The following is a 26,548-nucleotide window of genomic DNA, read 5'->3' on the forward strand; positions in this document are numbered from 1 at the left end:
AAAAAGAAAGCATTTAGAGAATTAAAGGAAGTAGGTAGTGAGGAGGCATTAAATAAATACAAAAAATTAAATAAATTATGTAAAAAGCAAATCAAGGCAGCAAAGATTGAGACAGAGACTCATTGCTAGAGAGAGCAAAAAAACCCCCAAAATATTCTTTAACTACATAAATAGTAAGAAACTAAAAAATGATAGTGTTGGCCCCCTTAAAAATAGTCTGGGTGAAATGGTGGATGAGGAAAAAGCCAATATGCTAAATGACTTTTTTTCATCAGTATTTACAAAAGAAAATCCCATGGCAGCCAATATGACTAGTGATAATAATTCCCAATTTAATGTTACCTGCTTAACCCAGCAGGAAGTACGGTGGCGTCTAAAAATCACAAAAATTGACAAATCTCCGGGCCCGGATGGGATACACCCCCGAGTACTGCAGGAATTAAGTACAGTCATTGATAGACCATTATTTTTAATCTTTAAAGAGTCCATAATAACAGGGTCTGTACCACAGGACTGGCGTATAGCAAATGTGGTGCCAATATTCAAAAAGGGGACAAAAACTTAACTCGGAAATTATAGGCCAGTAAGTTTAACCTCTACTGTGGGTAAAATCCTGGAGGGCATTCTAAGGGATGCTATACTGGAGTATCTGAAGAGGAATAACCTCATGATCCAGTATCAGCACGGGTTTACTAGGGACCGATCATGTCAGACTAATTTGATCAGCTTCTATGAAGAGGTAAGTTCCAGTCTGGACCAAGGGAACCCAGTAGATGTAGTGTATATGGACTTTTCAAAAGCTTTTGATACGGTGCCACACAAAAGGTTGATACATAAAATGAGAATAATGGGGATAGGGGAAAATATGTGCAAGTGGGTTGAGAGTTGGCTCAGGGATAGGAAACAAAGGGTGGTTATTAATGGAGCACACTCGGACTGGGTCACGGTTAGTAGTGGGGTACCACAGGGGTCAGTATTGGGCCCTGTTCTTTTTAACATATTTATTAATGACCTTGTAGGGGGCATTCAGAGTACAATTTCAATATTTGCAGATGACACTAAACTCTGCAGGGTAATCAATACAGGGGAGGACAATTTTATATTACAGGATGATTTATGTAAACTAGAAGCTTGGGCTGATAAATGGCAAATGAGCTTTAATGGGGATAAATGTAAGGTCATGCACTTGGGTAGAAGTAATAAGATGTATAACTATGTGCTTAATTCTAAAACTCTGGGCAAAACCGTCAATGAAAAAGACCTGGGTGTATGGGTGGATGACAAACTCATATTCAGTGGCCAGTGTCAGGCAGCTGCTACAAAGGCAAATAAAATAATGGGATGCATTAAAAGAGGCATAGATGCTCATGAGGAGAACATAATTTTACCTCTATACAAGTCACTAGTGCGACCACACTTAGAATACTGTGCACAGTTCTGGTCTCCGGTGTATAAGAAAGACATAGCTGAACTGGAGCGGGTGCAGAGAAGAGCAACCAAGGTTATTAGAGGACTGGGGGGTCTGCCATACCAAGATAGGTTATTACACTTGGGGCTATTTAGTTTGGAAAAACGAAGACTAAGGGGTGATCTTATGTTAATGTATAAATATATGAAGGGACAGTACAAAGACCTTTCTGATGATCTTTTTAATCATAGACCGGTGACAGGGACAAGGGGGCATCCTCTACGTCTGGAGGAAAAAAGGTTTAAGCATAATAACAGACGCGGATTCTTTACTGTAAGAGCAGTGAGACTATGGAACTCTCTGCCGTATGATGTTGTAATGAGTGACTCATTGCTTCAATTTAAGAGGGGACTGGATACCTTTCTGGAAAAGTATAATATTACAGGGTATATATATTAGATTCCTTGATAAGGCGTTGATCCAGGGAACTAGTCTGATTGCCGTATGTGGGGTCGGGAAGGAATTTTTTTCCCCATGATGGAGCTTACTCTTACCACATGCGTTTTTTTTGCCTTCCCCTGGATCAACATGTTAGGGCATGCTAGGCTATGGGTTGAACTAGATGGACTTAAAGTCTTCCTTCAACCTTAATAACTATGTAACTATGTAATCTGACCGCTGAAAGAGCGCTTCCACCACCAACTCCTACTAAAACGGGACCAAGAGATTTACCCAGTGCTAAGTGGTCCTGTCAAGACTTTACCGCCTCTGCTATGAAAGCCATGGGTTATGTTGTGGTAAGTGGACTCCACTGGAACCTTTTAATCACCTATTAAAGGGAACCGGTCATGTCATTTTTAGCAACTAAACGGTCTCCAGTGTGTTGTTAGTGATGCAATGTGCATCACTATCATGTTGTTTTCAATCAAAGCGGTGCCGAAATCATCTCCAAAAATCACTTTGTATAGCAATATAGCAGCACTTTCCCTTTCAGCCATAGGGGGTGGAGCTTCATTGGGCAGCACGATGGCTCAGTGGTTAGCCTTGCAACGCTGGAGTCCTGGGTTCAAATCCCACCAAGGACAACATCTGCAAGGAGCTTGTATTTTCTCCCCGTGTTTGCGTGGGTTTCCTCCGGGTACTCCGGTTTCCTCCCACATTCCAAAGACATACTGATAATGGATTTAGATTTCGAGCCCCATTGGGGACAGAGATGACAATGTGTGCAAACTGTAAAGCGCTGCGGAATATGTTAGCGATATATATATATATATATATATATAAAATAAAGACTATTAAAAATTAAAAAAAAAGTAAAGAAAGAAAGATTATTTTCTTTCAGTCACAGGCTCATCATGTTGTCGACACCCACGTACTGTTTGACATTCCGAGGGGGCGCCGACCTCATGGGATTCGGCTCTAAAATCCCACGCATTGACGAGTGGCTCCCCGTGCACATTGCATCACTAACACCACAATGGGGAAAGTTTAGTTGCTAAAAATGACATGATGGGTTACCTTTAATGGTATCATAAAAAAAAAAAAGACATTGGAGAATAACTAAAGCCTATAGGTGATAGTATAGCAAAGAAAGATGACGTGTGAGAAATATATAAAGATAAGAATATAAGGTTCCATGGGAATAAAGTTAGACTGTTTAAAAAAAAAACAAAAAAAAAAACTAAGGTTACTTATACTTACTTTTACCAGTTTTCCTTCAGCAGTACCAAGAAATGCAATAGTGTGCCCATTCTCTACAGTTACTGCAACTGAGGTATAGGGGTTCTTTTCACGCAGAAGAACAGCATTGGCCACTTCACCATCCCTGCTCTGCAATGGGTAAGGCAAATGTTCCGATCCACATGGATACTTGATAGATTCATTTGGAATGGGATTCTGTAAAGTAAGAAAATAAGACGAGTCAAACACTCCACACCACAGTAGAGCTTTCACGTGTGAGTGTTGCTCAGAGTGTAAATCACTATAACGTCATAATGTTTGGATGAAATGGAGTTAAAGTGATAGTCCAGTTCACAGCTCAAGAGAAAGAAAAAATATATATATGTCTGTCTGTACACAAAGGAGATTTTTAGTTTTCTATTGTCTGCTTACTTATTGGCTTCTGCTTTTTAGTTAAAACCCATTAGCATAGCTGTGACCTTTGACTGCAGTCTACCTACAGTCTCTATAGGCGGGGAGTAACTACCGTGATAGCAGATGTCACCACTGCAACTGGATGGTGAGGGGTCCGCCAACATCACTAAATACTTAGCTGCATTTGTGTCCTCGAATGCACATTCAGCTGAAGTGTATTGCGGCGCAGAGACCCGTCGGGTCTGTTAGCAGCAATATTTGCTGTCGACCAATCAGAGGTCAGCCAGCATGCATGTGACATCATTCGCTCCTGGCGCTTGCACTCTGAAGTCAGCTGCCGGCTTCAGAAGAACACACCGCACGTCTGGGGAGTGGGAGGAATGCGACTATAAGGTTTTATTTCTTTTCTATAGATTAAAGAACAGCGACAGAATAGGGAACATATATACCGGGACGGGACCCAAGATAATGGACATGTATCAGGATGAGTATTATATATATACCAGGATGGGGCCCAGGTTAAGGGACAAATATGCCAGGATAGTTGATATACATATGTATATGTAAATACACTGCTCCAAAAAAAATAAAGGGAACACAAACAGAATAAAACTCCAGGTAAATCAAACTTCTGTGAAATCAAACTGTCCACTTAGGAAGCAACACTGTTTGACAATCAATTTCACATGCTGTTGTGCAAATGTAATATACAACAGATGGAAATTATTGGCAATTATCAAGACACACTGAATAAAGGAGTGGTTCTGCAGGTGGGGACCACAGACCACATCTCAGTACCAATGCTTTCTGGCTGATGTTTTGGTCACTTTTGAACGCTGGTTGTGCTTTTACACTCGTGGTAGCATGAGACAGACTCTACAACCCACACAAGTGGCTCAGGTAGTGCAGCTCATCCAGGATGGCACATCAATGTGAGCTGTGGCAAGAAGGTTTGCTGTGTCTGTCAGCGTAGTGTCCAGAGACTGCAGGCCCTACCAGGAGACAGGTCAGTACACCAGGAGACGTGAAGCGGACCGTAGGAGGGCAACAACCCAGCAGCAGGACCGCTACCTCAGCCTTTGTGCAAGGAGGAATAGGAAGAGCCCTGCAAAATGACCTCCAGCAGGCCACAAATGTGCATGTGTCTGCACAAAAGGTTAGAAACGGACTCCATGAAGATGGTCTGAGTGCCAGACGTCCACAGATGGGGGTTGTGCTCACAGCCCAACATCGTGTAGGATGCTTGGAATTTGTCACAGAACACCTGGATTGGCAAATTCGCCACTGGTGCAATGTGCTCTTCACAGGTGAAAGCAGGTTCACACTGAGCACATGTGACAGACGTGAGAGTCTGGAGATGCCGTGGAGAGCGATCTGCTGCCTGCAACATCCTTCAGCATGACTGGTTTGGCAGTGGGTCAGTAATGGTGTGGGGTGGCATTTCTTTGGAGGACCACACAGCCCTCTATGTGCTCGCCAGAGCTAGCCTGACTGCCATTAGGTACCGAGATGAGATCCTCAGACCCCTTGAGAGACCATATGCTGGTGCGGTTGGCCCAGGGTTCCTTCTAATGCAGGACAATGCCAGACCTCATGTGGCTGGAGTGTGTCAGCAGTTCCTGCAAGATGAAGGCATTGAAGCAATGGACTGGCCCGCCTGTTCCGCAGACCTGAATCCGATTGAACACATCTGGGACATCATGTCTCGCACCATCCACTAATGTCACGTTGCATCACAGACTGTCCAGGAGTTGGCGGATGCTTTAGTCCAGGTCTTGGAGGAGATTCCTCAGGAGACCATCGGCCGCCTCATCAGGAGCATGCCCAGACATTGTAGGGAGGTCATACAGGCACGTGGAGGCCACACACACTACTGAACATCATTTCCTTGTCTTGAAGCATTTCCACTGAAGTTGGATCAGCCTGTAACTTCATTTTCCACTTTGATTTTGAGCATCATTCCAATTCCAGACCTCTATGGGATATTAGTTGTGATTTACGGTGATAATTTTTATGTTTTATTGTTCTCAACACATTCCACTATGTAATGAATAAAGATGTACAACTGGAATATTTCATTCAGTGATATCTAGGATGTGGGATTTTAGTGTTCCCTTTATTTTTTTGAGGAGTGTATATATGTGCGTGTGTGTATATATAATATATATATATATTCCTTCTTTCTGATGTTGCGGTCACGTGGCACTGCCACATCAATTATCATTGCTGTCATCTGGTCCTTGCCTACTATCACAATATCGGGTTGGTTAGGCAACACCTACTTATCCGTCTGGATCTTGAAGTCCCACAGGATTTTAGCCCTTTCATTCTCCACCACTTTTTCTGGGGTCTCCCACTTGGACTTAGCCCATATGCTGTGCAGATGTTCCTGTATACAATCCCCGCTACATGGCTGTGGTGTTTGGTATATGCTGTTCTACGCTGTGGTAGAGGACCCGAGAATGAGAAAGGACAACAAAGACCACTCCCATTGGGAGTGAGAAGGAAGTTTTATTTTTTATATTATATTAGACTATCATCAAAAAGTTAATTTATTTCGGTTCTTCAACACAAATAATGAAACTCTTTATATAAATTCAGTACAAACAGAGTGATCTATTTCAAGTGTTTATTTCTGTTAATGTTGATGATTATGGCGTACAGCCAATGAAAACCCAAAAGTCATTATTTCAGTAAATTAGAATTAATAAAAAACACCTGCAAAGGCTTCCTAAGCGTATAAAAAGGTCCCTTAGTCTGTTTCAGTAGGCTCCACAATCATGAGGAAGACTGCTGACTTGACAGATGTCCAGAAGGCAGTCATTGACACACTCCACAAGGATAATAAGCCACAAAGAGTCATTACTAAAGAAGCTGGCTGTTCACAGAGTGGTGTATCCAAGAATATTAATGGAAAGTTTAATGGAGGGAAAAAGTGTGGTAGAAAAAGGTGCACAAGCAAGTGGGATAACCGTAGCCTTGAAAGGATTTTTAAGAAAAGGCCATTCAAAACTTCGAGGGAGATTCACAAGTTGTGGACTGCTGCTGGAGTCATTGCTTCAAGAGCCACCACACATAGACGTATCCAGGACATGGGCTACGAGTTTTGCATTACTTGTGTCAAGCTACTCATGACCAATAGACAATGCCAGAAGCATCTTACCTGGGCTAAGGTGTTTTTTTCAGATGATAGTAAATTTTGCATTTTGTTTGGAAATCAAGATCCCAGAGTCTGGAGGAAGAGTGGAGAGGCACACAATCCAAGATGCTTGAGATCTTGTGTGAAGTTTCCTCAATCAGAGATGGTTTGGGGAGCCATGTCATCTACTAGTGTAGGACCACTGTGTTTTATCAAGACCAAAGTCAGCGCAGCCATCTACCAGGAAATTTTATTTAGAGTACTTCATGCTTCCCTCTGCGGACAAGCTTTTTGGAGATGGAAATTTAATTCTCCTGCAGGATTGGCACTTGTCCACACTGCCAAAAGTACCAATACCTGGTTTGAAAACAAAAGTATCACTGTGCTTGATTGGCCAGCAAACTCGCCTGACCTTAACCTCAGAGAATCTATGGGGTATTGTTAAGAGGAAGATGAGTCACCAGACCCAACAAGACGACAAGCTGAAGGCTTGTATTAAAGCAACCTGGGCTTCGATACCACCTCAGCAGTGCCACAGGCTGATCGCCTCCATGCCACGCCGCATTAATGCAGTAATTGATCTAAAAGGAGCCTCAACCAAGTATTGAGAGCATTTACTGAACATACATTTCAGTAGGCCAACATTTCAGATTTTAAAATAATTTTTCAAACTGTGTTATAAAGTATTCTAATTTACTGAGATAATGACTTGTGGGTTTTCATTGGCTGTAAGCCATAATCATCAACATTAGCAGGAATAAATACTTAAAATAGATCACTCCGTTTGTAATGATTCTATATAATATAGGAGTTTCACTTTTTGCATTGAAGAATTGAAATAAATTAACTTTTTGATAATATGACATTCTAATTTTGTAAGAAGCACCTGTGTGTGTGCATATGTAATATATACATACACAAACATACATTATACACACGATATATACAGTCATATGAAAAAGTTGACCGATGCACAGTGACACCATCTGCAGCAAGTTGATGGTGCAGCTCTCTGGAGGTGGCCTGAGGATTGTCCTTGACTGATCTCACCATTCTTCTTCTCTGCCTTTCTGATGTTTTTCTTGGCCTGCCACTTCTGGCCTTAACAAGAACTGTACCTGTGTTCTTCCATTTCCTTACTATGTTCCTCACAGTGGAAATTGACAGGTTAAACCTCTGAGACAGCTTTTTGTATCCTTCCCCTGATCAACTATGTTGAATAATCTTTGTTTTCAGATCATTTGACAGTTGTTTAGAGGAGCCCATGATGCCACTCTTCAGAGGAGATTCAAACAGGAGAACAACTTGCAAGTGGCCACTTTAAGTAGCTTTTCTCATGATTGCATACACCTAGCTATGAAGTTCAAAGCTCAATGAGGTTACAAAACCAAAAAAAGTGCTTTAGTAACTCAGTAAAAAGTAGGTAGGAGTATTTAAAACAAGAAAATGATAAGGGTGCCCATACTTATGCACCTGTCAAATTTTGTTTGAATGCAGATTGCACATTTTCTGTTAGTACAATAAACCTCATTTCAAGGCAGAAACATTACTGTGTCCAACAGTTATTAGATATATGAAACTGAAATAGCTGTTACAAACATTTTTTTTTTTTTTTTATAAAACATTAAGCTTAAGATTAATAGGGGTGCCCAAACTTTTTCATATGACTGTATGTGTGTATGTGTATACAACAACTAGCTAACTGTAACTATATCAGTGGTCGTAACCATGGATGCACAAGGTCCTGCAATGCCTGCACATGAGGAGGGAGACACAGCGAATCAGAAAAACTATACTACATTTCTAATTGGAGATATTATAAAATATTATTACACCTAATACATATTGGGATAGGTTTGTGGAGATGGGAATACCCCTGTATCTAGTGTTTTATTATGGGCATCTGCAAAATATGTAAAATTTGCAGCTATGTTTCACAAAAACAATTATTACCAAGACCAAATATGCCAAGGGAAACATCAGTCGCTACCTCTAGGGCCATTTTTACTGGTATATTAGAGAATACTATATGAACTCCACTACCAGATTAGCAGAGCAGATCCTGAGACTGGGAAGCAGGGAGAACAGAAAACCATAATTGGAAGAGGATTTACCCCTGGCTGCTGTTTCCTATTATATTGCTCATAAAGAGGGACTCTAGTGATATAAATCTATAAGATTATTGTGCTCAATGCAATTCACTAAATGGGCAAGTAAAGTAAATTAGGCTATGATATTTGAAGGCTATGCACACTTTACAGCAGAATGATTTTTTACTCCTAAAAGCAAAGTTAAGAGTCTATCTAAATATTTTTCATATTCTGTCATTTTGCTGCTGTAGAGTGTCTGTAAATCCTTTATGTAGAATTTTTTTCTTAAGATGTACAGTATGTAAAATAGGGGGCAGGTTAGTGATGTATCAGTGACCTGTCATAAGCCACCACAACAGGCGCCATCTCTACAGAACCTTAAGCCCCAGCTGGGACTTCAGCCTTCTTTATACAGCCTCTTGGTCCTTCTTTCATACCATACAGGGTCGAAACGTCACCTCGTACCTCATTAACCTCGTACCTTATTTTAATTCTTTTTGTATTACCCTGTGGTGAATTTTGAATAAACTTTAGCACTATCTGCAAGATCAAACAAGACTTATTTTGAGAGCAGCCGTTTCGCTATCACTGTCATAAGCCATACAGATGAATATGTAATCAGAGCACCACATGAAGACCCCCCCTACAGGCCGCCCCGAAGCACGGGCATATCATTAACTCAAAACTAAAAATAAAGATTAAACAACAACCACAAGACGGATTTCATCAACCAAGATATCAATGTAATCAGTAGTGATGAGCGAGTGTACTCGTGGCTCGGGTGATCTCCGAGTATTTATGACTGCTCGGAGATTTAGTTTTCATCGCGGCAGATGAATTATTTACAGCTATTACCCAGGCTGAGTACATGTTGGGGTTGCCTAGTTGCTAGGGAATACCCACATGTAATAAAGCAGGATAGTAGCTGTAAATCATTCAGCTGCCGCGATGAAAACTAAATCTCCGAGCAGTCATAAATACTCGGAGATCACCCGAGCATGAGTATACTCGGTCATCACTATTAATCAGTATAAAAGGCGCCGACTTGACGCTGTCTGTAGGATACTGTGCACAATCCTGCTGACAGGTTCCCTTTAGACATAGTGACACCAACTACAGTATTAGGCCGGTGTCACACTTGCGTGTGACATGCCAGAAACTCGCACGAATCTCTCGCATCAACTTCCGGCACTGCCGCCGGCACTCGGGACCGGAGGGTGCGGTTGCATGTATTTCTATGCAGCTGAACGCTCCAGTCCAAAGTGCCGGGGGCAGTGCCGGGTATTGATGAGAGTTTCTCGCATTGCACTTGCAAGTGTGACACCGGCCTTTAGTCTCACTGTGGGTTCTGTAGAGTGTAGTGAAGCGGACAATAACTCAGCTTTCACTATAAACCCAAACAAGACTGACAGAGATCATATATATATTGTCTTCAAATACTGTAGAAATGTAGTGGAGCGGACATCGGTTCAGCTTGCACTAAGAATACTTGTAGACCTAAATGAGACCAAAAAAAGAAAAAATAGGGCTGAAGATAATATGTCCCTATTAGATGTGGGCTGAGGTGCAGCCCCCCTATCTATGGTTGAAATTATTACCATAATTATAAAACAACAAGAGACAGATCCACCGTTCGCATTATCAACCATTAATGATTCAGGGTCTAATAGATGCTCCTCAAGAGCCACCAACAGGTTACGTTTTCAGGATTTCCTTAGTATTGCACAAATGATGGACTTGTTGCCTGTGCAGGTTCTGCAATTATCACCTGAGCAATACAAAGGCTCTTGAGGACTGGAGTTGGGGAACACTGGACTAGGTGAAGCAGAGGCGGTGGACCTAGAAGTAATTTGATTATTATATTTAAGGTGACATTGATAATAGTTTAGCTCACCCCTATTCTTGTGAAACTGACAGTGGTTCTCCTCGCTTATATATCAGGTCCAGCTATAAATGTACCATGTATAGTGTCAACACTCATGAAATTATAACTAAAACAAAGAAAGACAGTCTGAAACCGTCTCTTCCAGGTCTTGATTCAAAGGGAATTTTCAATACACCAGACATCAGTCTTGTATATCTCTTGGTCAGATGGGTCTACTAGGAGGCCCTACATATCCCTCAAATATTTAGTTAGCCCTAAACCCCATAGCTCTTGCCCTGACAAGGGCAGACCCCAGCTGGCCCTTGAAGTGAACTGGCCCTAAACACATGTACCTCCCGACGAGTTTCTCCCACACAGGGATCTTCAGCTTCACTACACTTCACAGAACCCAGAGTAAGACTGTAGTCGGTATCACTAGGTTTAACAGTACTTGAGTTTTATGATTGGAACATTGGTCAATATCACCCTTATAATATCTCTGGTCGAAACCGACTACTATTGATTCTTAAGATATATGAGTGTCTTATTGCCCTGCTATACATTCTTGTGGTTGTTTTTTTAAATAACATTAACCCCTTAGTGACCAAGCCAATGTTTACAATTCTGACCACTGTCACTTTATGAGGTCACAACTCTGGAACGCTTCAACAGATCCCACTGATTCTGAGAAGGTTTTTTCGTGACATATTGTACATATTGTTAGCGGTAAAATTTCGGAAATTACGGAAATTTTACAAAAATTTTGAAAATTTAGCAATTTTCAAACTTTTAATTTTTGTGCCCTTAAAATCTGAGAGATGTCACAGAACATAGCTAATAAATAATATTTCACACATGTCTACTTTACATCAGCACAATTTTGGAAATACTTTTTTTTTGTTAGGAAGTTATAAGGGTTGAAAGTTGACCAGCGATTTCTCATTTTTCCAACAAAATTGACAAAACCATTTTTTAGGGACCACATCACATTTGAAGTGACTTTGGGGGGGTCAATATAACAGAAAATACCCAAAATTGATACATTCTAAAAACTGCACCCCCCTCAAGGTGCTCAAAACCACATTCAAGACGTTTATTAACCCTTCAGGTGCTTCACGAGAACTAAAGCAATGTGGAAGGAAAAAATTAACATTTAACTTTTTTTTCACAAAAAATGTACTTTAGACCCAATTTTTTTTTATTTTCACAAGGGTATCAGGAGAAAATGGACCACAAAATTTGTTGTGCAATTTCCCCAACACCACAACTGTCACCCCAACCGTTGCCCGAACACCACAACCATCGCCCCAACACCACAAACCTAACTCTAGCCCCAATCCTAACCCTAGCTCTAACCCAAACCCTTGCCTCAACGACAACCCTAAAGGATGGGAAAACAATTTTTTTAATTATTTTTACCTACCGTAACTAAGGGGGTGAGAAAGGGAGGGGGGGGAATTGATTTACTATTTTTTTTTTTTTTGATCACCGTGATAGGATCTACTATAGTGATTAAAATGAACCAATAGGAAAATCTCCTATTGTTGCCGGGGGTCGGAGCAGGAAAGTCCATGGATGCCAAAGGTACTGGGGGGGCTCAGGGAATCCCATTTCTCTCTCCTCCGGTAGGCTAGATCATATCAGAGGAGAGAGAAATTAATTGAAAATCTGACTTTTTTTTGCGATTGTCGTTATTCACCAAAATCACGAGACTGGGGACAGTAAAAACCAGCCCAAATCATGTTCTCAGGGGTCTCTGCTACCAGTAGCTGAGACCCTGGAGATTACCTTATGCTGGGGGGCACTATACACTTATTTCTCAGCACCGTTAAAAAGCGGTGCTGAGGAATAAGGACCCTTAGCCTATTAGCCTCACTTGTTGCTGAACCTATACTGATTGGTGAGTAGCAAGTTTTTTCTGGTGATTGGAGGTATCTCCCCTTTATCACCCTCGCTTGTTGCTTAAATGTTTTCTAATATTACCGTGACTCAATGCAGTATACTTATTACATTGCTCCAAGAAAAAGAAAAAAAAGAAAACTTACTTCCAGGAGTTAAAAAAGGGCAAAGTAAAACAAAAGAACAACATCAAGTGGAATAAAAAAACCTGATTACAAGATACTCTACCTTATTTCGACCGCAGCCTGTTCTTTCACCAAATGGCTTGGAGAAAATACTTTCTCCCTCTTTGTTTAATGGCTCCGAAGTACTGTTGTAGCATAATTCTCTATTTTTCTCAAACTTCTTGTTAATATTCTCCACTGAGAACATACAAAGAGCAGATTTCTCCTGATTGTTGTCAAAAGTGCTGAAAACTCCAAACAGAACTTCGTCGTCCTGGTCTGAAATCTCCATGGCACTTGCCAACTCGTGTCCTGGACGTGCAAGGTAGGCAGAGGTACAAATATTATAAGGAATATTCCCATCCATACATATAAGATCCATCTCAATGTAAGAAAAATAGTTGCAATCCGCTTTACAGAGACGGGTAATGAATGTCCGATTTCTATGGCTGTTTTTGTCCAGCTGGTTATATATAAAGTACACATGCTGAGAATGTTCAAAGATGGTGACAAACTGTTGTGTGCTCAGAGATGAATACACATGTTTAAAAGTTGCAGAATCCATAACAGTTTCAAATGGACCTTTATCATCCATTTCATCAAGTATTCGAGTGCTGATAATTATTCCATTATCATGTAGGCTAGCACCTTTCCCAACAAACAGAACCCGAGAGCCATTTTCCTTCATGTCAGATACCAGACCCACAGTTTCAACGTTCTCATCGTTGCTGGCAACAAAAGACTTCTCTCCCCTGCTATCATCATAAGATATCTGATCAGATATATTGTTTAGATGTCGCAGAGAGCAAATTCCCTTAAATATGCTACCACAAACGATTATTCTGCTATTTGGCACATCAAGCAGAAGGAGCTTATTATAATTGTCTGTCTGGGCTAAAGTAGGGCACTGCGTCGTTTCAATAGGCGGTGTACACTGCTTGCTATCAGGTTTCGGTCCAGTAGTAACATTGACGAGTACTTCGAGCTCTCCGGTGAGTTGGTATAGTCTGTTAACTGCCCCTATGTATACAGTGCTGGTGCCATTAACTGCTAGATGATTTAACTCTGTGTCACTCAGAAAAGAACGAATCTGTTCTATGCTTGATACTTGAGCAATACAGAAAAAAATATTCACAAGCTGGATCCATGTAGCCATTTCTGGAGAAATTCTGCAAGAGAAAAACAGAAAATGATGAAAGCTGACGACACAGACATACAAGCACTTAAGACTCCAGCTGTCATTAAACTGCAAACAACAGTAAGATTTTCAAATACGAATAGTTTACCTTCATTTACTAGTTACGTCAAAGTTATATATTCACCTGACCGGTCAGAATAATATATTACATATAGTGAGGAGCGAGCATGCGGGATATTAAAACTTAACATTTAATGCAGATCATTAAAAAGCCTCCTAAGGAAAAAATGCAAAAAGCGCGAGCGTCAAAAAGGTGCAAAATATAGTTCACAAGATGTGGTATACTGCTATTTAAACCGCAACAATAACGAAGTCTGCCAACATTTGGGTAAAGCAGACTTTAATTAGAGGTACAATGCCACAAATGGATCATTGTGTCAACACCCTAGCATCATTTCGGGTTACCTCTAGATATATATTATAATATCGATTACATCAATTAGAGCATTCAACTTCATGTAGAGGGTCCTTCACAATATATATATACACAACTCGGCTCATTCAGCTCTTCCCGACTGCCCTGGTTGTGTGGCAAACGGGTAATATTTGGACTTGATGACAGCTGTGATTTGTCAAGAAGAACAGCAATTCCCGGCGACGATGATGAGAGTTGTTGTCACTACCAGGTGCCTGTGAACAGTGGTCACTTTACTGCTGTTCACAGATGCCTGAGCATAATACCAGGAACGAAACATGAATCCTGAATCTCAGTTATCTAGATCTTTTCAAGCGTTTTTGTCTCTCTTTGGTTAGATGTGCAAAGATATAAATAGATCAATATGGGCTAGATAGATATCGGTGAGATATATAATCAGTGCTTTGTGTGTGTAGTTTACTATACTAATTAAAAACAAAAAAAACCCTCTTCATTTGAATAAAGATTCACTCACACCATCTCTCGTTCACCAATTTATTGAAAAAGGTTTTTTAAAAAATCCTACATCGCTATTCACAGGTGCCAGGTGAGGATGCCAACGCTCATCATCGTCATCAGGTCTCGTTGAGCGCAGCGGGACCCAGCGGCTCTGATGGTCATTGTAGTAACTACCTAGCCGCTGCCTGTGAATAGTGGTCACTTTACTGCTATTCACAAATGCCAGAGACAGATGTCAGGAACGTGGGCTACAGCAGACCTGCGTGGCAACATTTTGAGTAATAAATTGGTGAACTGTCTGTCTTTTTAGGTCTTTCAGGTATCCTTTTCTGGACTACTTCAGATTCGTTGGATTATGGCAGACTTGCATAAAAAAATGTTTTTAAAAAATGTCCATAAATTTGTGAGCAAGGGATAGTGTGGGGGAGTCTTTATTCACATATAGTGGGGTTTTGTGTTTTTTTAATTTTTATTACCAGGATGGTAAATGGATTGTCTGATTGACACCTCTCCAAAAATACTAACCTCAGGGCTTGATGTCAGCTGTGATTTTTAACAAATTACAGCTGTTATAAAACCCAACTACCATTACCCTGATTGCCCCCGCACTAGGGCAATCAGGAAGAGCAGGGCAAAGCACCAGAATTGGCGCATCTAATGTGATGCGTCAATTCTGTGGCAGCTTTGAGCTTCCATTTTTAGTCTGGGAAGGGCTCAATAACCAGGGATCTTCCCAGCCTAATAATGTCAGCCCGCAGCTGTCTGCTGTACCTTGGCTGATTATCAAAAATAGGGGGGACCCCATGTCATTTTTTAACATTATTTGAATAAATAAGGCTAAAAATACCTGAGTAAGCGCACTAAGAGCATGTGCTTTTTTTTTTTAAACTGAGCATTTACCGCATCTAATGAAAGTCTATGGGGAAATTCCGTACAGAAGACTGATCGTTCCCTGCAAGAGAAATTGACATGCTGCACCCTGGAAACCTGCACCGCAGGTGATTTTACCTTTCATTAAAAAAAAGAACAGCGGGCATGGGATATGTAGTAATTTCATCCACTATACTTGTACTGTACAGAGAAAATATGCAGGCTCCAGAACGCCAGTATTACTGATCATGGGCACGCAGCCTAAGGGAGTTATTATTTATTTCTCTTTTTTTAATTTTGCCTTATATACAGGAAATAGTGTTTCCTTACAATTTTTCCTGAAAAATCTATTTTATCTCCAGCTTTGTCTGTTTTATTGTCTGTCCATAAAAGTGGAGTAATACTCTTAACATTGCTCCCTGCAGAGAACTGGGAGCCAGAGATGCGTCCAAGTGTCAACCCCATGCCGTTCTTATTCCATCACAGAGCTGTTTCCATCCATTTCAGTGATTTTCCTGCCTCCCCAACTCTCCTGTTAAGAGTCTTCCGGAAAAATGCCTGCGCTTCCCACTGATTTCCATTATACTCAGTACTCGAGTTGAGCCCGTCCGACCTGCTCGATTCGAGCATTCCAGCCTTTTAGTGCTCAATTATCACTAATTAAATACCAATTACACCTATAGGACCAAGTATTACAATCAATTTACTCATTAGGAAAACATACTCACTTAATGTAATGAGAAAAATTAATTTGTGACTTTAGACTATAAATTGTTACTCTAAAATCATTGCAAGAAAAATTATGGTTATTTCTATGCCCTCTTTTTATATAAGCAGAAAACAATCAAACAGAATATTCGCACTCTTATCACATAATTCAAGGGCATTAATGTTGTACTCTGAAAATTACCGTATATCTTAAAGTCCATATCGCATCTACTAGCACTAAAGGGTTAACCCTGCTCCACTCACTTCCACATCATAAGGTTACCAGGGCAGGCAACATCCCATCTACTGATCCATGCCAGGATGCGTGAACAACTGGAGGTCACCAGGGCATGTCATGTGACATTACATTTTCCAATCACTGCCAGGACGTGTGCACAATCCGCAGCTTTTGTGCATTCCGGTATGTTTATTAGAACATGTGCACATGTCCCTGTAGGTGTTTGTAGGCATGTAGTCATCGGCTACAATTAGCAGCAGAATTGAGCAGATCAGGACTAACCCCCTAACATGAAACAGGCAACCTCTTGTTGACATAGCTTGGTCGTCAAGCATGCACACTTCTAAACTGCTCATGCAGAGTATTTTAGGACCTCCTTTTTAAGTGTCCCAGTGGATGGACCCCAAAAAACGATAAATTTACCACCTACAGTATTTAGTCGGAAAAGCCCTTTAACAATAAAAAAACACTAAAGTAATTTTCTGATGACACATTTCAAGGTCTCTGACGGATATATTAGATGTATGATGATCCTTTTTTAAAGGGATACTCAGGGAACATTAAAAAAAAAAAAATACTCAAATGGCCATGGCTTTATAAACAAGAAAGTTAATAAGAATGGTGCAGTAACCCTCATAGTAACCCAGTTTGACGCTGGAGCTGCCCCTCACAGCCCCCCCTCCTTCTGGGATGATCAGGGGATGCAACATGCTCCCTGTTTCTAGTAACAGCCAGCTCCCTAATAATTTCTCCTTCTCTGTACAGTCATGGCCAAATGTTTAGAGAATGACACCAAAATTATATTTTCACATGATCGGCTGCCCTCTGGTTTTTATTAGTGTTTGTCTGATGTTTATATCACATACAGAAATATAATTGCAATCATATTAGGAGTACCAATAGGTTATATTGACAGTTAGAATGAGTTAATGCAGCAAGTCAATATTTGCAATGTTGACCCTTCTTCTTCAAGACCTCTGCAATTCTCCCTGGCATGCTCTCAATCAACTCCTGGACCAAATCCTGACTGATAGCAGTTCATTCTTGCATAATCAATCCTTGCATTTTGCCAGAATTTGTTGGTTTTTGTTTGTCCACCCGTCTCTTGATGATTGACCACAAGTTCTCAATGGGATTAAGATCTGGGGAGTTTCCAGGCCATGGACCCAAAATCTCTATGTTTTGTTCCATGAGCCATTTAGTTATCACCTTTGCTTTATGGCAAGGTGCTCCATCATGCTGGAAAAGGCATTGTTGGGCGCCAAACTGCTCTTGGACGGTTGGGAGAAGTTGCTCTTGGAGGACATTCTGGTACCATTCTTTATTCATGGCTGTGTTTTTAGGCAAGACTGTGAGTGAGCCGATTCCCTTGGCTGAGAAGCAACCCCACACATGAATGGTTTCAGGATGCTTTACAGTTGGCATGAGACAAGACTGGTGGTAGCACTCACCTCTTCTTCTCCGAATAAGCTGTTTTCCAGATGTCCCAAACAATCGAAAAGGGGATTCATCAGAGAAAATGACTTTGCCCCAGTGCTCAGCAGTCCACTCCCTGTACCTTTTGCAGAATATCAGTCGGTCCCTGATGTTTTTTCTGGAGAGAAGTGGCTTCTTGCTGCCCTCCTTGAAACCAGGCCTTGCTCAAAGTGTCTCCGCCTCACAGTGCGTGCAGAAGCACTCACACCAGCCTGCTGCCATTCCTGAGCAAGCTCGGCACTGCTGGTAGTCCGATCCCGCAGCTGAAACAGTTTTAAGATACGGTCCTGGCGCTTGCTGGTCTTTCTTGGGCGCCCTGGAGCCTTTTTGACAACAATGGAAGCTCTCTCCTTGAAGTTCTTGATGATACGATAGATTGTTGACTGAGGTGCAATCTTTGTAGCTGCGATACTCTTCCCTGTTAGGCCATTTTTGTGCAGTGCAATGATGGCTGCACGTGTTTCTTTAGAGATAACCATGGTTAATGGAAGAGAAACAATGATACCAAGCACCAGCCTCCTTTTAAAGTGTCCAGTGATGTCATTCTTACTTAATCATGACTGATTGATCGCCAGCCCTGTCCTCATCAACACCCACACCTGTGTTAATGGATCACACTAAAACGATGTTAGCTGCTCCTTTTAAGGCAGGACTGCAATGATTTTGAAATGTGTTTTGGGGGTTAAAGTTCATTTTCTGGGCAAATTTTGACTTTGCAAGTACAGTAATTGCTGTTAAGCTGATCACTCTGACATTCAGGAGTATATGCAAATTGCCATTAGAAAAAATGAAGCAGTAGACTTTGGAAAAATTAATATTTGTCTCATTCTCAAAATTTTTGTCCATGACTTTAGTCCAAAATTAAGGGATTTGGTAGGGCCGGGGCCGCTCCTAGCAGCCAGTAGCCTGATAATGTCTCCTTAGCTGCAGGACTATTAGGGTATGTGCCCACGTTGCGGATTCTGCTGCGGATTTTTCCGCAGCGGATTTGGAAAATCCGCAGTGCAAAACCACTGCGGTTTTCACTGCGGATTTTATCGCGGTTTCTTCTGCGGGTTTTCAACTGCACTTTCCTATTGGTGCTGGTTGAAAACCGCTGCGGAATCCGCAGAAAGAAGTGACATGCTGCGGAAAATAATCAGAATTTTCCGTAGCATGTGCACAGCGGGTTTTCTTCCCCATAGGTTTACATGGTACTGTAAACTTTGGGAAAACTGCTGCGGATCCACAGCGTCAAATCCGCTGCGGATCTGCAGCAGAATCCGCAGCGGATCTGCAGCAGAATCCGCAGCGTGTGCACATACCCTTAACAGGGAGCAGGCCACACCCCTGTTATGCCCCCTCAGCTCAGACTGCAGTGAAGGAGATATTTTCAGGGGTCTGGCTGCTACTAGCAGATGGTAGCTATAGGAAAAAAAATGGAGACACAAAGCGCAAAATAGGGTCTTATCCTTTAGATAACCAAGAGAGCTTTCTTAGAATTGCTCACCTGATTTTGTTGAATGAAGAGCATGTAGCGATTTCGGCTGCTGCAGATCCACAAGCCGATCAACGGCCGTATGACAATATAAACTGTGCAGGAGGTGTGGGTTAAATCCGTGCTGCCATTAAGGCAGCGCGGATTTAACCCACACCTCCTGCACAGTTTATACTAGCAGATGGTAGCAGACCATTCCCCTGATCTGTGATGTAACATCCCAGAAGGGAGGGGGAGCAATGAAGAGCAGCTCCAGCATCACACTGAATTACAGGTACTGTAAGGGTCACAATCAACACTATTCATGTTAACTTTACGGATTATGACACACTTGACCAACTTTTTACTATAGATGCTGCTTATGCAGCACCTATAGTAAAAGATAGAATGTTTAAAAATAATAATAAAAAAAAAATGGTTATACTCACCCTCTGCAGACAGCCGATCTCAGCGGCGTCCGTTCCTATAGATGCCGGTGTGGTTCAGGACCTTCGATGACATCGCGGCTTGTGATTGGTCGCGTGAGTCACATGAGCGGTCACGCGACCAATCACAAGACAGCGACGTCACCACATGTCCTGAACCACACGATCTATAGGAATGGAAGAGAGAGCATGCACCGGAGAGGCGGGAACACTTCGGGGGCCATCAGAGGGTGAGTATAGGACTATTTTTTATTTTAATTCTTTTTTTTTAACCAATTATATGGTGCCCAGTCCGTGGAGGAGAGTCTCCTCTCCTCCATCCTGGGTACCAACCGCACATAATCTGCTTACTTCCCGCATGGTGTGCATAGCCCCGTGCGGGAAGTAAGCAGATCAATGCACTCCTAGGTGTGCGGAATCCCCGCAATTCCGCATTTTTAATGAACATGTTGCTTTTTTTTCCGCGATGCGATTTTTTCGCGGAAAAAAATGCAACATTTGCACAAAAAATGCGGAATACTCTGTAAATAATAGGAGGCATATGTTAGCTTTTTTTTCGCGTTTTTATCACGTTTTTATAGCGAAAAAACGCGAAAAAAAACGCGAAAAATCCTGAACGTGTGCACATGGCCTCAAGGTTCCCAGGCTCATAATATCAGCTCACAGCTGTTTGCTTAGCCTTTACTGGCTTGGTTACAGGGGGACCCCCAGAAAACAATTGACATAGGGTCCCTCTATAAAATCTAACAAGCAAAGGCTAGGCAGACAGCTGCAGGCTGATATTAATAGTCTAGAAAGGGGCCATGGATATTGGCCCTTCTCAGATTAAAAACATCAGCTCTCATCCACCCCAGAAAAGGCGCATCTAAAAGATGTGCCAAATCTGGCGCTTAGCCTCGCTCTTCCCACCTGCCCTTTAGCGGTAGCAAGTGGGGTTCATATTTGTGGGGTTGATGTCACCTTTGTATTGTAAGGGGACATCATGCCCACACGTTAGTAATAGAGAGGTGTCTATAAGACACCTATCCATTAATAACCCCATAGTGATATTGTATAAAAAAAAAAAAAAACACACTCAGAATAAAGTCTTTTATTTGAAATAATGACGCAGACTCCTTTAATAAATCTTAATTAAACCATACTCACCGAATGCCTAATCCACCGAAGTCAACGTCTACTGAAACAAAAATAAAATAATAAACCATTATATTCCTCACCTGTCAGCAGATAAGATAATCAATAATGGCCCACAACGATCCTGATGACTTTGAGAGCATGGCAACTCAGTGATACACTGTAGGAGTGATGACGCTCCCGTCAGTGTATTAACGGCGGCCGTGTAGAACAGTCACATCTCCCGATGTGACTGTTCTACAAGTAAGATTGCCGTGGGACACTCTGGAGTACGTGGACTACGGCGGACAGATGAGTATATGCTGGTTTCTTATTTTACATTTTTTCTAGGAGACGAGGGCATAAGCGATTTGGTGTGAGGTGAGAATAATGTGTTTTTTTATTTTTATTTGAATATGTATGGAATTATTTACTTTAACTGTGAGCACAGGCGCCGGCTGAGGAGACTACATCTCCCATCAGTGGCTCCTGCCATCACTGTTTTTAGTGACAGCAGACGTAGCGTGATTTCAGCAGTAGTCTCATCAGCCCACGCCTGCTGACCTGGGGTAAGTTGTACCGCGGGTCACCGCTGCGGGTCACAGTCACAGCTGCTTAGTCATGCTGACATCAGACAGGATGACCCCGTAGAGCGCTCTGACCGACTGTCTTACCGACGGTAGCGTTACTGCTGATAAGAACATCGGCGCCAGTGTTTTCCACGCTGACAGATGACAGAGTGGGAAACACCATAGGAAGTACATGAAAATGCAAACAACTCAGCAAATCCGCAAACGTTTTTACATCTGCATTATTGCTGCAGATTTGACTGACTTTATTGAAGTCAATGGGTGAAAGACAGAAACGCACTAAGAATTAACATGCTGCAGAAAAAAACACACTGCAAATACTCAAATGAAATGTACTGTTCATGTGCACAACACTTCAGGATTGTCATTGAATTAGCTTGCATAAGGATTCCATAGCGTTTTTGGCCTATTTCCAAGCAGAAAAAACTCACCGTGTGTACACAGCCTAGAAGTGAGAGAATTCCAGACGGTATCAGACGGCTGCTATTTGTTTCCAGTTTTCCTTAATCAGCCCGTGAAGTTACGGATCATTGGAAGGTCTCTTAGGGATAACAGCAAAAATTTAGTGTGCTTTTTTTCCCCTCCTTTTGCTCTACACCGTTACCATGGTGATGCATGTTGTTAAATGTAGATCCCTTGAGAGTGCTATACAAAAATGGAGAGCAATAGACAGAAGGAGAAAAAAAGCACAGACGTGTAATCATATTCATCAGCATACTACAAGTTTTATAAATAGCAACAGACGTCTACTCCAAATACACCACAGTTACCTTTACTAATCGCTATCAGGACTGCCATACTCCCACACATAAGACGGGGAAGTTTCTGCTTATGCCATGCTGTGGATTCTGTTTGGATCTATGGAAAAGGTCTACAATTAAAGGGGTTGTATAATCTGCTTTTTTCACAGGAAGGGTCATGGACTTAACAGCTCAGACTAATAGCATGACTGCGGCACTGGTCCTGTATGCGCTCACATGCTGCGGGCAGGGGCAGATTAGTCTCTGCAGCACGGGAGGAGAGTGAGGGAACTGGACCTGGCCGGATGCATTTCATGTTAGCTCTAAGAACTTGCAAATACGCATTCCTTGCTTAGGAAACCGGCTCCTCCTGATAGGTTACCAGTCCCTCTGCTATCTAAATAATGAGAAATTATAAATCTAAAATGAAAAATTCCTCTGCTCTTGAGAATGGAGAGGATTTTTTAAAAAATGTAAGTTGTAAAGTTGCTTTTTTAAATTTACTTTTAACCAGCACTTTTTACCCATTTAAGATGGGACAAGACACACAGCAGTTACACCTTTGAGAAAAGAAAAGTAGCCCTGGAAGGTTACATCTCAAAAAGACAGATTAGCTCCCCTAAACTGCAATGGAGCTAACGGGTGGAGGTTTAAAAGGAATGTCTTAAAAACCCACAGCAGATTTATCGCTAGTCAAATGAGACCAAAGTAGAACACCATGTGTGGCGGAAAACTAACACTTCACATCACCCTGAAAACATCATCCCCACCATCAAAAATGGTGGTGGCAACATCATGCTATGTGGATGCATTTCTTCAGCAGTGGCTGGGAAGATGGATAGAACTAAATACAGGGCAATTTTGGAGGAAAACCTGTTGGTTGCAGAAGACCTTAAACATATTGCCATAGCTACAGTAGAATGGTTTAGATCAAAGCATATTTATGTGTGTGAATGGCCCAGTCACAGTACAGGCCTAAACCACTGAGAAACTGTGAAAAGACTTGAACATTTCTGTTCACAGATGCCTCCATCTAATCTCACTGTGCTAAAGCTAGTTTGCAAAGAAAAATGGACAAACATTTGAGCCTTTAGACGTGCAAAGCTGGTAGAGACTTTGGGTATCCAAAAGACTTTCAGCAGTAATTACAGCAAATTGTGGTCCTACAAAGTATTGAGTCAGGGGGGCTGAATACAAATGCATGTCACAATTTTCCGATTTATACTTTTAAAATAACTAGAAAACCATTTATCATTTCCTGTACACTTTAAATACTTGCTACTTTCTGTTGGTATCTTAATATATACTTACCTTGAAATGTCTTCACATCCTGTTCCGTCTAGACGTGTCCGAATCCCAGAATTCCAAGCGGAGGAAGTTCACCGACCTCCATATTGGGACACCCAAGTGATGGGTGTCTCAATATGGAAACTGCTGGTGGTACCAGCCTCTTGCTCGGTACCATCAGCGGAACACTGTCGCACCAAACACACACTGTATATGCCGTACGCACCACACACACACACCCCGTGTACGCCGTATGCAGCCTCTTGCGCGGTACCACCAGCGGAACACTGTCGCGAACACGCCGCTGTCGGGATCAGCAAAATGATTCACTGACCGCCGCCATCTTTGTACAGGAGGAGCGCATGCACAGTTTTAATGTGACCGCCGCTATGTCTGCACAAAGATGGCGGCGGTCTGACTTACTGCGCCTGCGCAAATTCCGCGCAGGTGCAGGGAATCATTCGGCTGATCCCGGCGGCAGATGCTCAACGTGTCTACAGGCAGAAGAAGCCGGTCACATTAAAGGGGTTTTCCCACCAACTAAAGTTCATTTTAAAAATTGTCTGTGTCTGACTGTGTATGGAGCTTACCACATTCTCCTGGGCAAGGGAGGAAGCAAAAGACAATACTGACAATACAGCAGGGGATCACAGAGGATTTCTTTTGTGAGGTAAAATATTTCACTGACTGTTATTAAACGATATTTGACATCACAAAATGTATCCTCAGCGATCTCCTGCTGGAATGTCAGTATTATCTTTTGCTTCCTCCCCTGCCCAGGAGCTGTGGTATGTTCTGTACACGGTCAGACAATCTCATCGCTGCAAAGCCTGCCTCCAATGTAACATTAACGCCCCCCGATGCGATAGCATCGGGCCTCCATCTGGTATCACATAAAAGCCAAATAAAAACATTTAATGTGAAAAAATATGGAAAAGTTCATGGGTTAAGAATACTTTTTCAAGACACTGTAAAGACTACATGAAGCCAAACTATTTTGGGGTATTTTCTAAGTTTTCAACAGATGACCCACCCATTCAACCATAAGATTTTTTATTAGATCAAACACTCAAAGAATAAAGATAAAGGTCAAAGCAAAACATTGAAAAATAAAGTTCTGTATATTTGTTCCCCTTCATTCTAAATGATTGAGAAATCAGAAATTGTGATACAAAATCAAAAAACCCGAATGTATATCTATGTATTGACAGGGCGACTCAGTCAACACCAATAAACCGCAGTCTTTCTGAAAGAACAACCATTGCACCAAGAGATCAATAACACAAAGCAGTCTAGAAAATACCTGGGCATGTCAGTATGCTTGACAAATACCAGTTGCCAGACTGACAGTCCATGGAAAAACACTGGATACATGGGCATAAATGTTCCAAATATGGCACAGTTCCATTTTTAGAGCCCAAGACTAGACATATTATTCACAATGCTAATGGCATACCATGCATAGGGCTGACTACAAGATGCGGCTGCCACATGCTATTGGGGGAGCGTTCACATGTATATAGATTTTGGGTCTTGATGGAACTAGCATGAAAAACAAGATGTACAAAATATTCAGTTAATACAATTCATAGATGTGGAAAGACATTTATACAAATTTGTGGCTCTGTCAAGTGAATAATAATAATATACTAGAAACATTATATTTCCATTTTTTTGGCAATGCACCAAAACGTGAACAAAAGACAAGAGCAACTATCTAAAAATATCCTCACTTTCTATTACTAGAAATAATCTGAAAATATACTCCATCAATATGTTTACATCTGCCCTCACAGTTAGTTACTCCTCAATTAGTCCTTAAAGGGGTTGGCCACCTTTGAGGACAAATCTTATTTTTTACTTAAATGCGTGCATGTATTGCTGAAAATAATTTTTGTTAATTTTGCACAGTTTTGATTTTATAGGCTCTTTATGTCCTTGCACATTCAAATTCAATGTAATCTGTGGCCATCAGCTGAGAGGAGCTCAGAAAGAGACAGATAAAAGAGGCACAGCTTATTCAGTCAGATAGAGCTCACCGAGATCCTCAGGTAAGGAAGTCAGCCACTTTCTCTTGTTAATGCAAATTTCCTCACACCCTGACCATCATTTCAGTACATACAATATCTGCGGGCGGATGGGCATGTGACCAGCCCTGACTGCAGCCTCCCCAGTGAGGTGTTTTACAATTGGAGGAGGGTGATGGACTGATCTGGTGACATGTTCCTCCACCAGGAGCTTTTGTATGGACATATGATATGACTTTTTATATGCACATAAAACCACTTCACGTGTACACCATCCTGGAATGAATTGTGCTTTAAAACAAATTATTGTAAAAAAAAACTCAGATCACTGAAAAAAATAGTGACAAACACCTAAGTAATATATGGACAGGTAACCCAGAGACTGGGACAATGAAGCAATGGAAAGACTCTGCTGTAAAAACTAGCCCTTAAACTAGGCCTTAAAGTGGTTATTCTGACTCCATAACTAGGCTATAAGTAGCAAGAAAAATCCCCACACAACCATATTTTCATATGTACCTATATGTTGGTGCACAAATACGCACCCTTTATGCTCAGTGCAAAATTACATTCGCGACTCCATACAGATACCACATAAAGAGAACTCTAAGTCAATGCTATATAATCAAAACAGCTTTAATTTTTATTTAGACAATAAACACATTTAAAATGCATGAGAGAAATGAGCAGGAAAATACAATTGGGGTAAACGTTAGTGACAATAAACTAAAAAAAAATAAGCGGTTCACAACACCACTGCTGGAGCACACTGGGTCTGCATGGAAGTATAGTGTTCATAGTTATCTGTCCAAAATGAGAAGAAACAGCTGGATAGCAAACATGTATATAACGCATCTTCTGTCCTGT

General features: G+C 41.5%; 1 protein-coding gene across 4 annotated transcripts in view; it reads right to left on the reverse strand.

The window, feature by feature from the left end:
• Positions 1-26,548, reverse strand: part of PLXNB2 (plexin B2) — a 280,779-nt gene that overhangs the window by 80,565 nt on the left and 173,666 nt on the right. For all 4 annotated transcript variants that reach the window (XM_077264920.1, XM_077264921.1, XM_077264922.1 and 1 more), the window contains 2 exons: positions 12,723-13,827; positions 3,110-3,304 (listed from right to left, as the gene is read on the reverse strand). In XM_077264920.1, the coding sequence (XP_077121035.1) occupies positions 3,110-3,304; positions 12,723-13,814 (1,287 nt within the window). In that variant the 5' untranslated portion in view covers positions 13,815-13,827. The remainder of the gene's footprint in view (positions 1-3,109; positions 3,305-12,722; positions 13,828-26,548) is intronic.

This window comes from Ranitomeya variabilis, chromosome 5 (assembly GCF_051348905.1).
Source record: "Ranitomeya variabilis isolate aRanVar5 chromosome 5, aRanVar5.hap1, whole genome shotgun sequence".
NCBI classification, from domain to species: Eukaryota; Metazoa; Chordata; class Amphibia; order Anura; family Dendrobatidae; genus Ranitomeya; species Ranitomeya variabilis.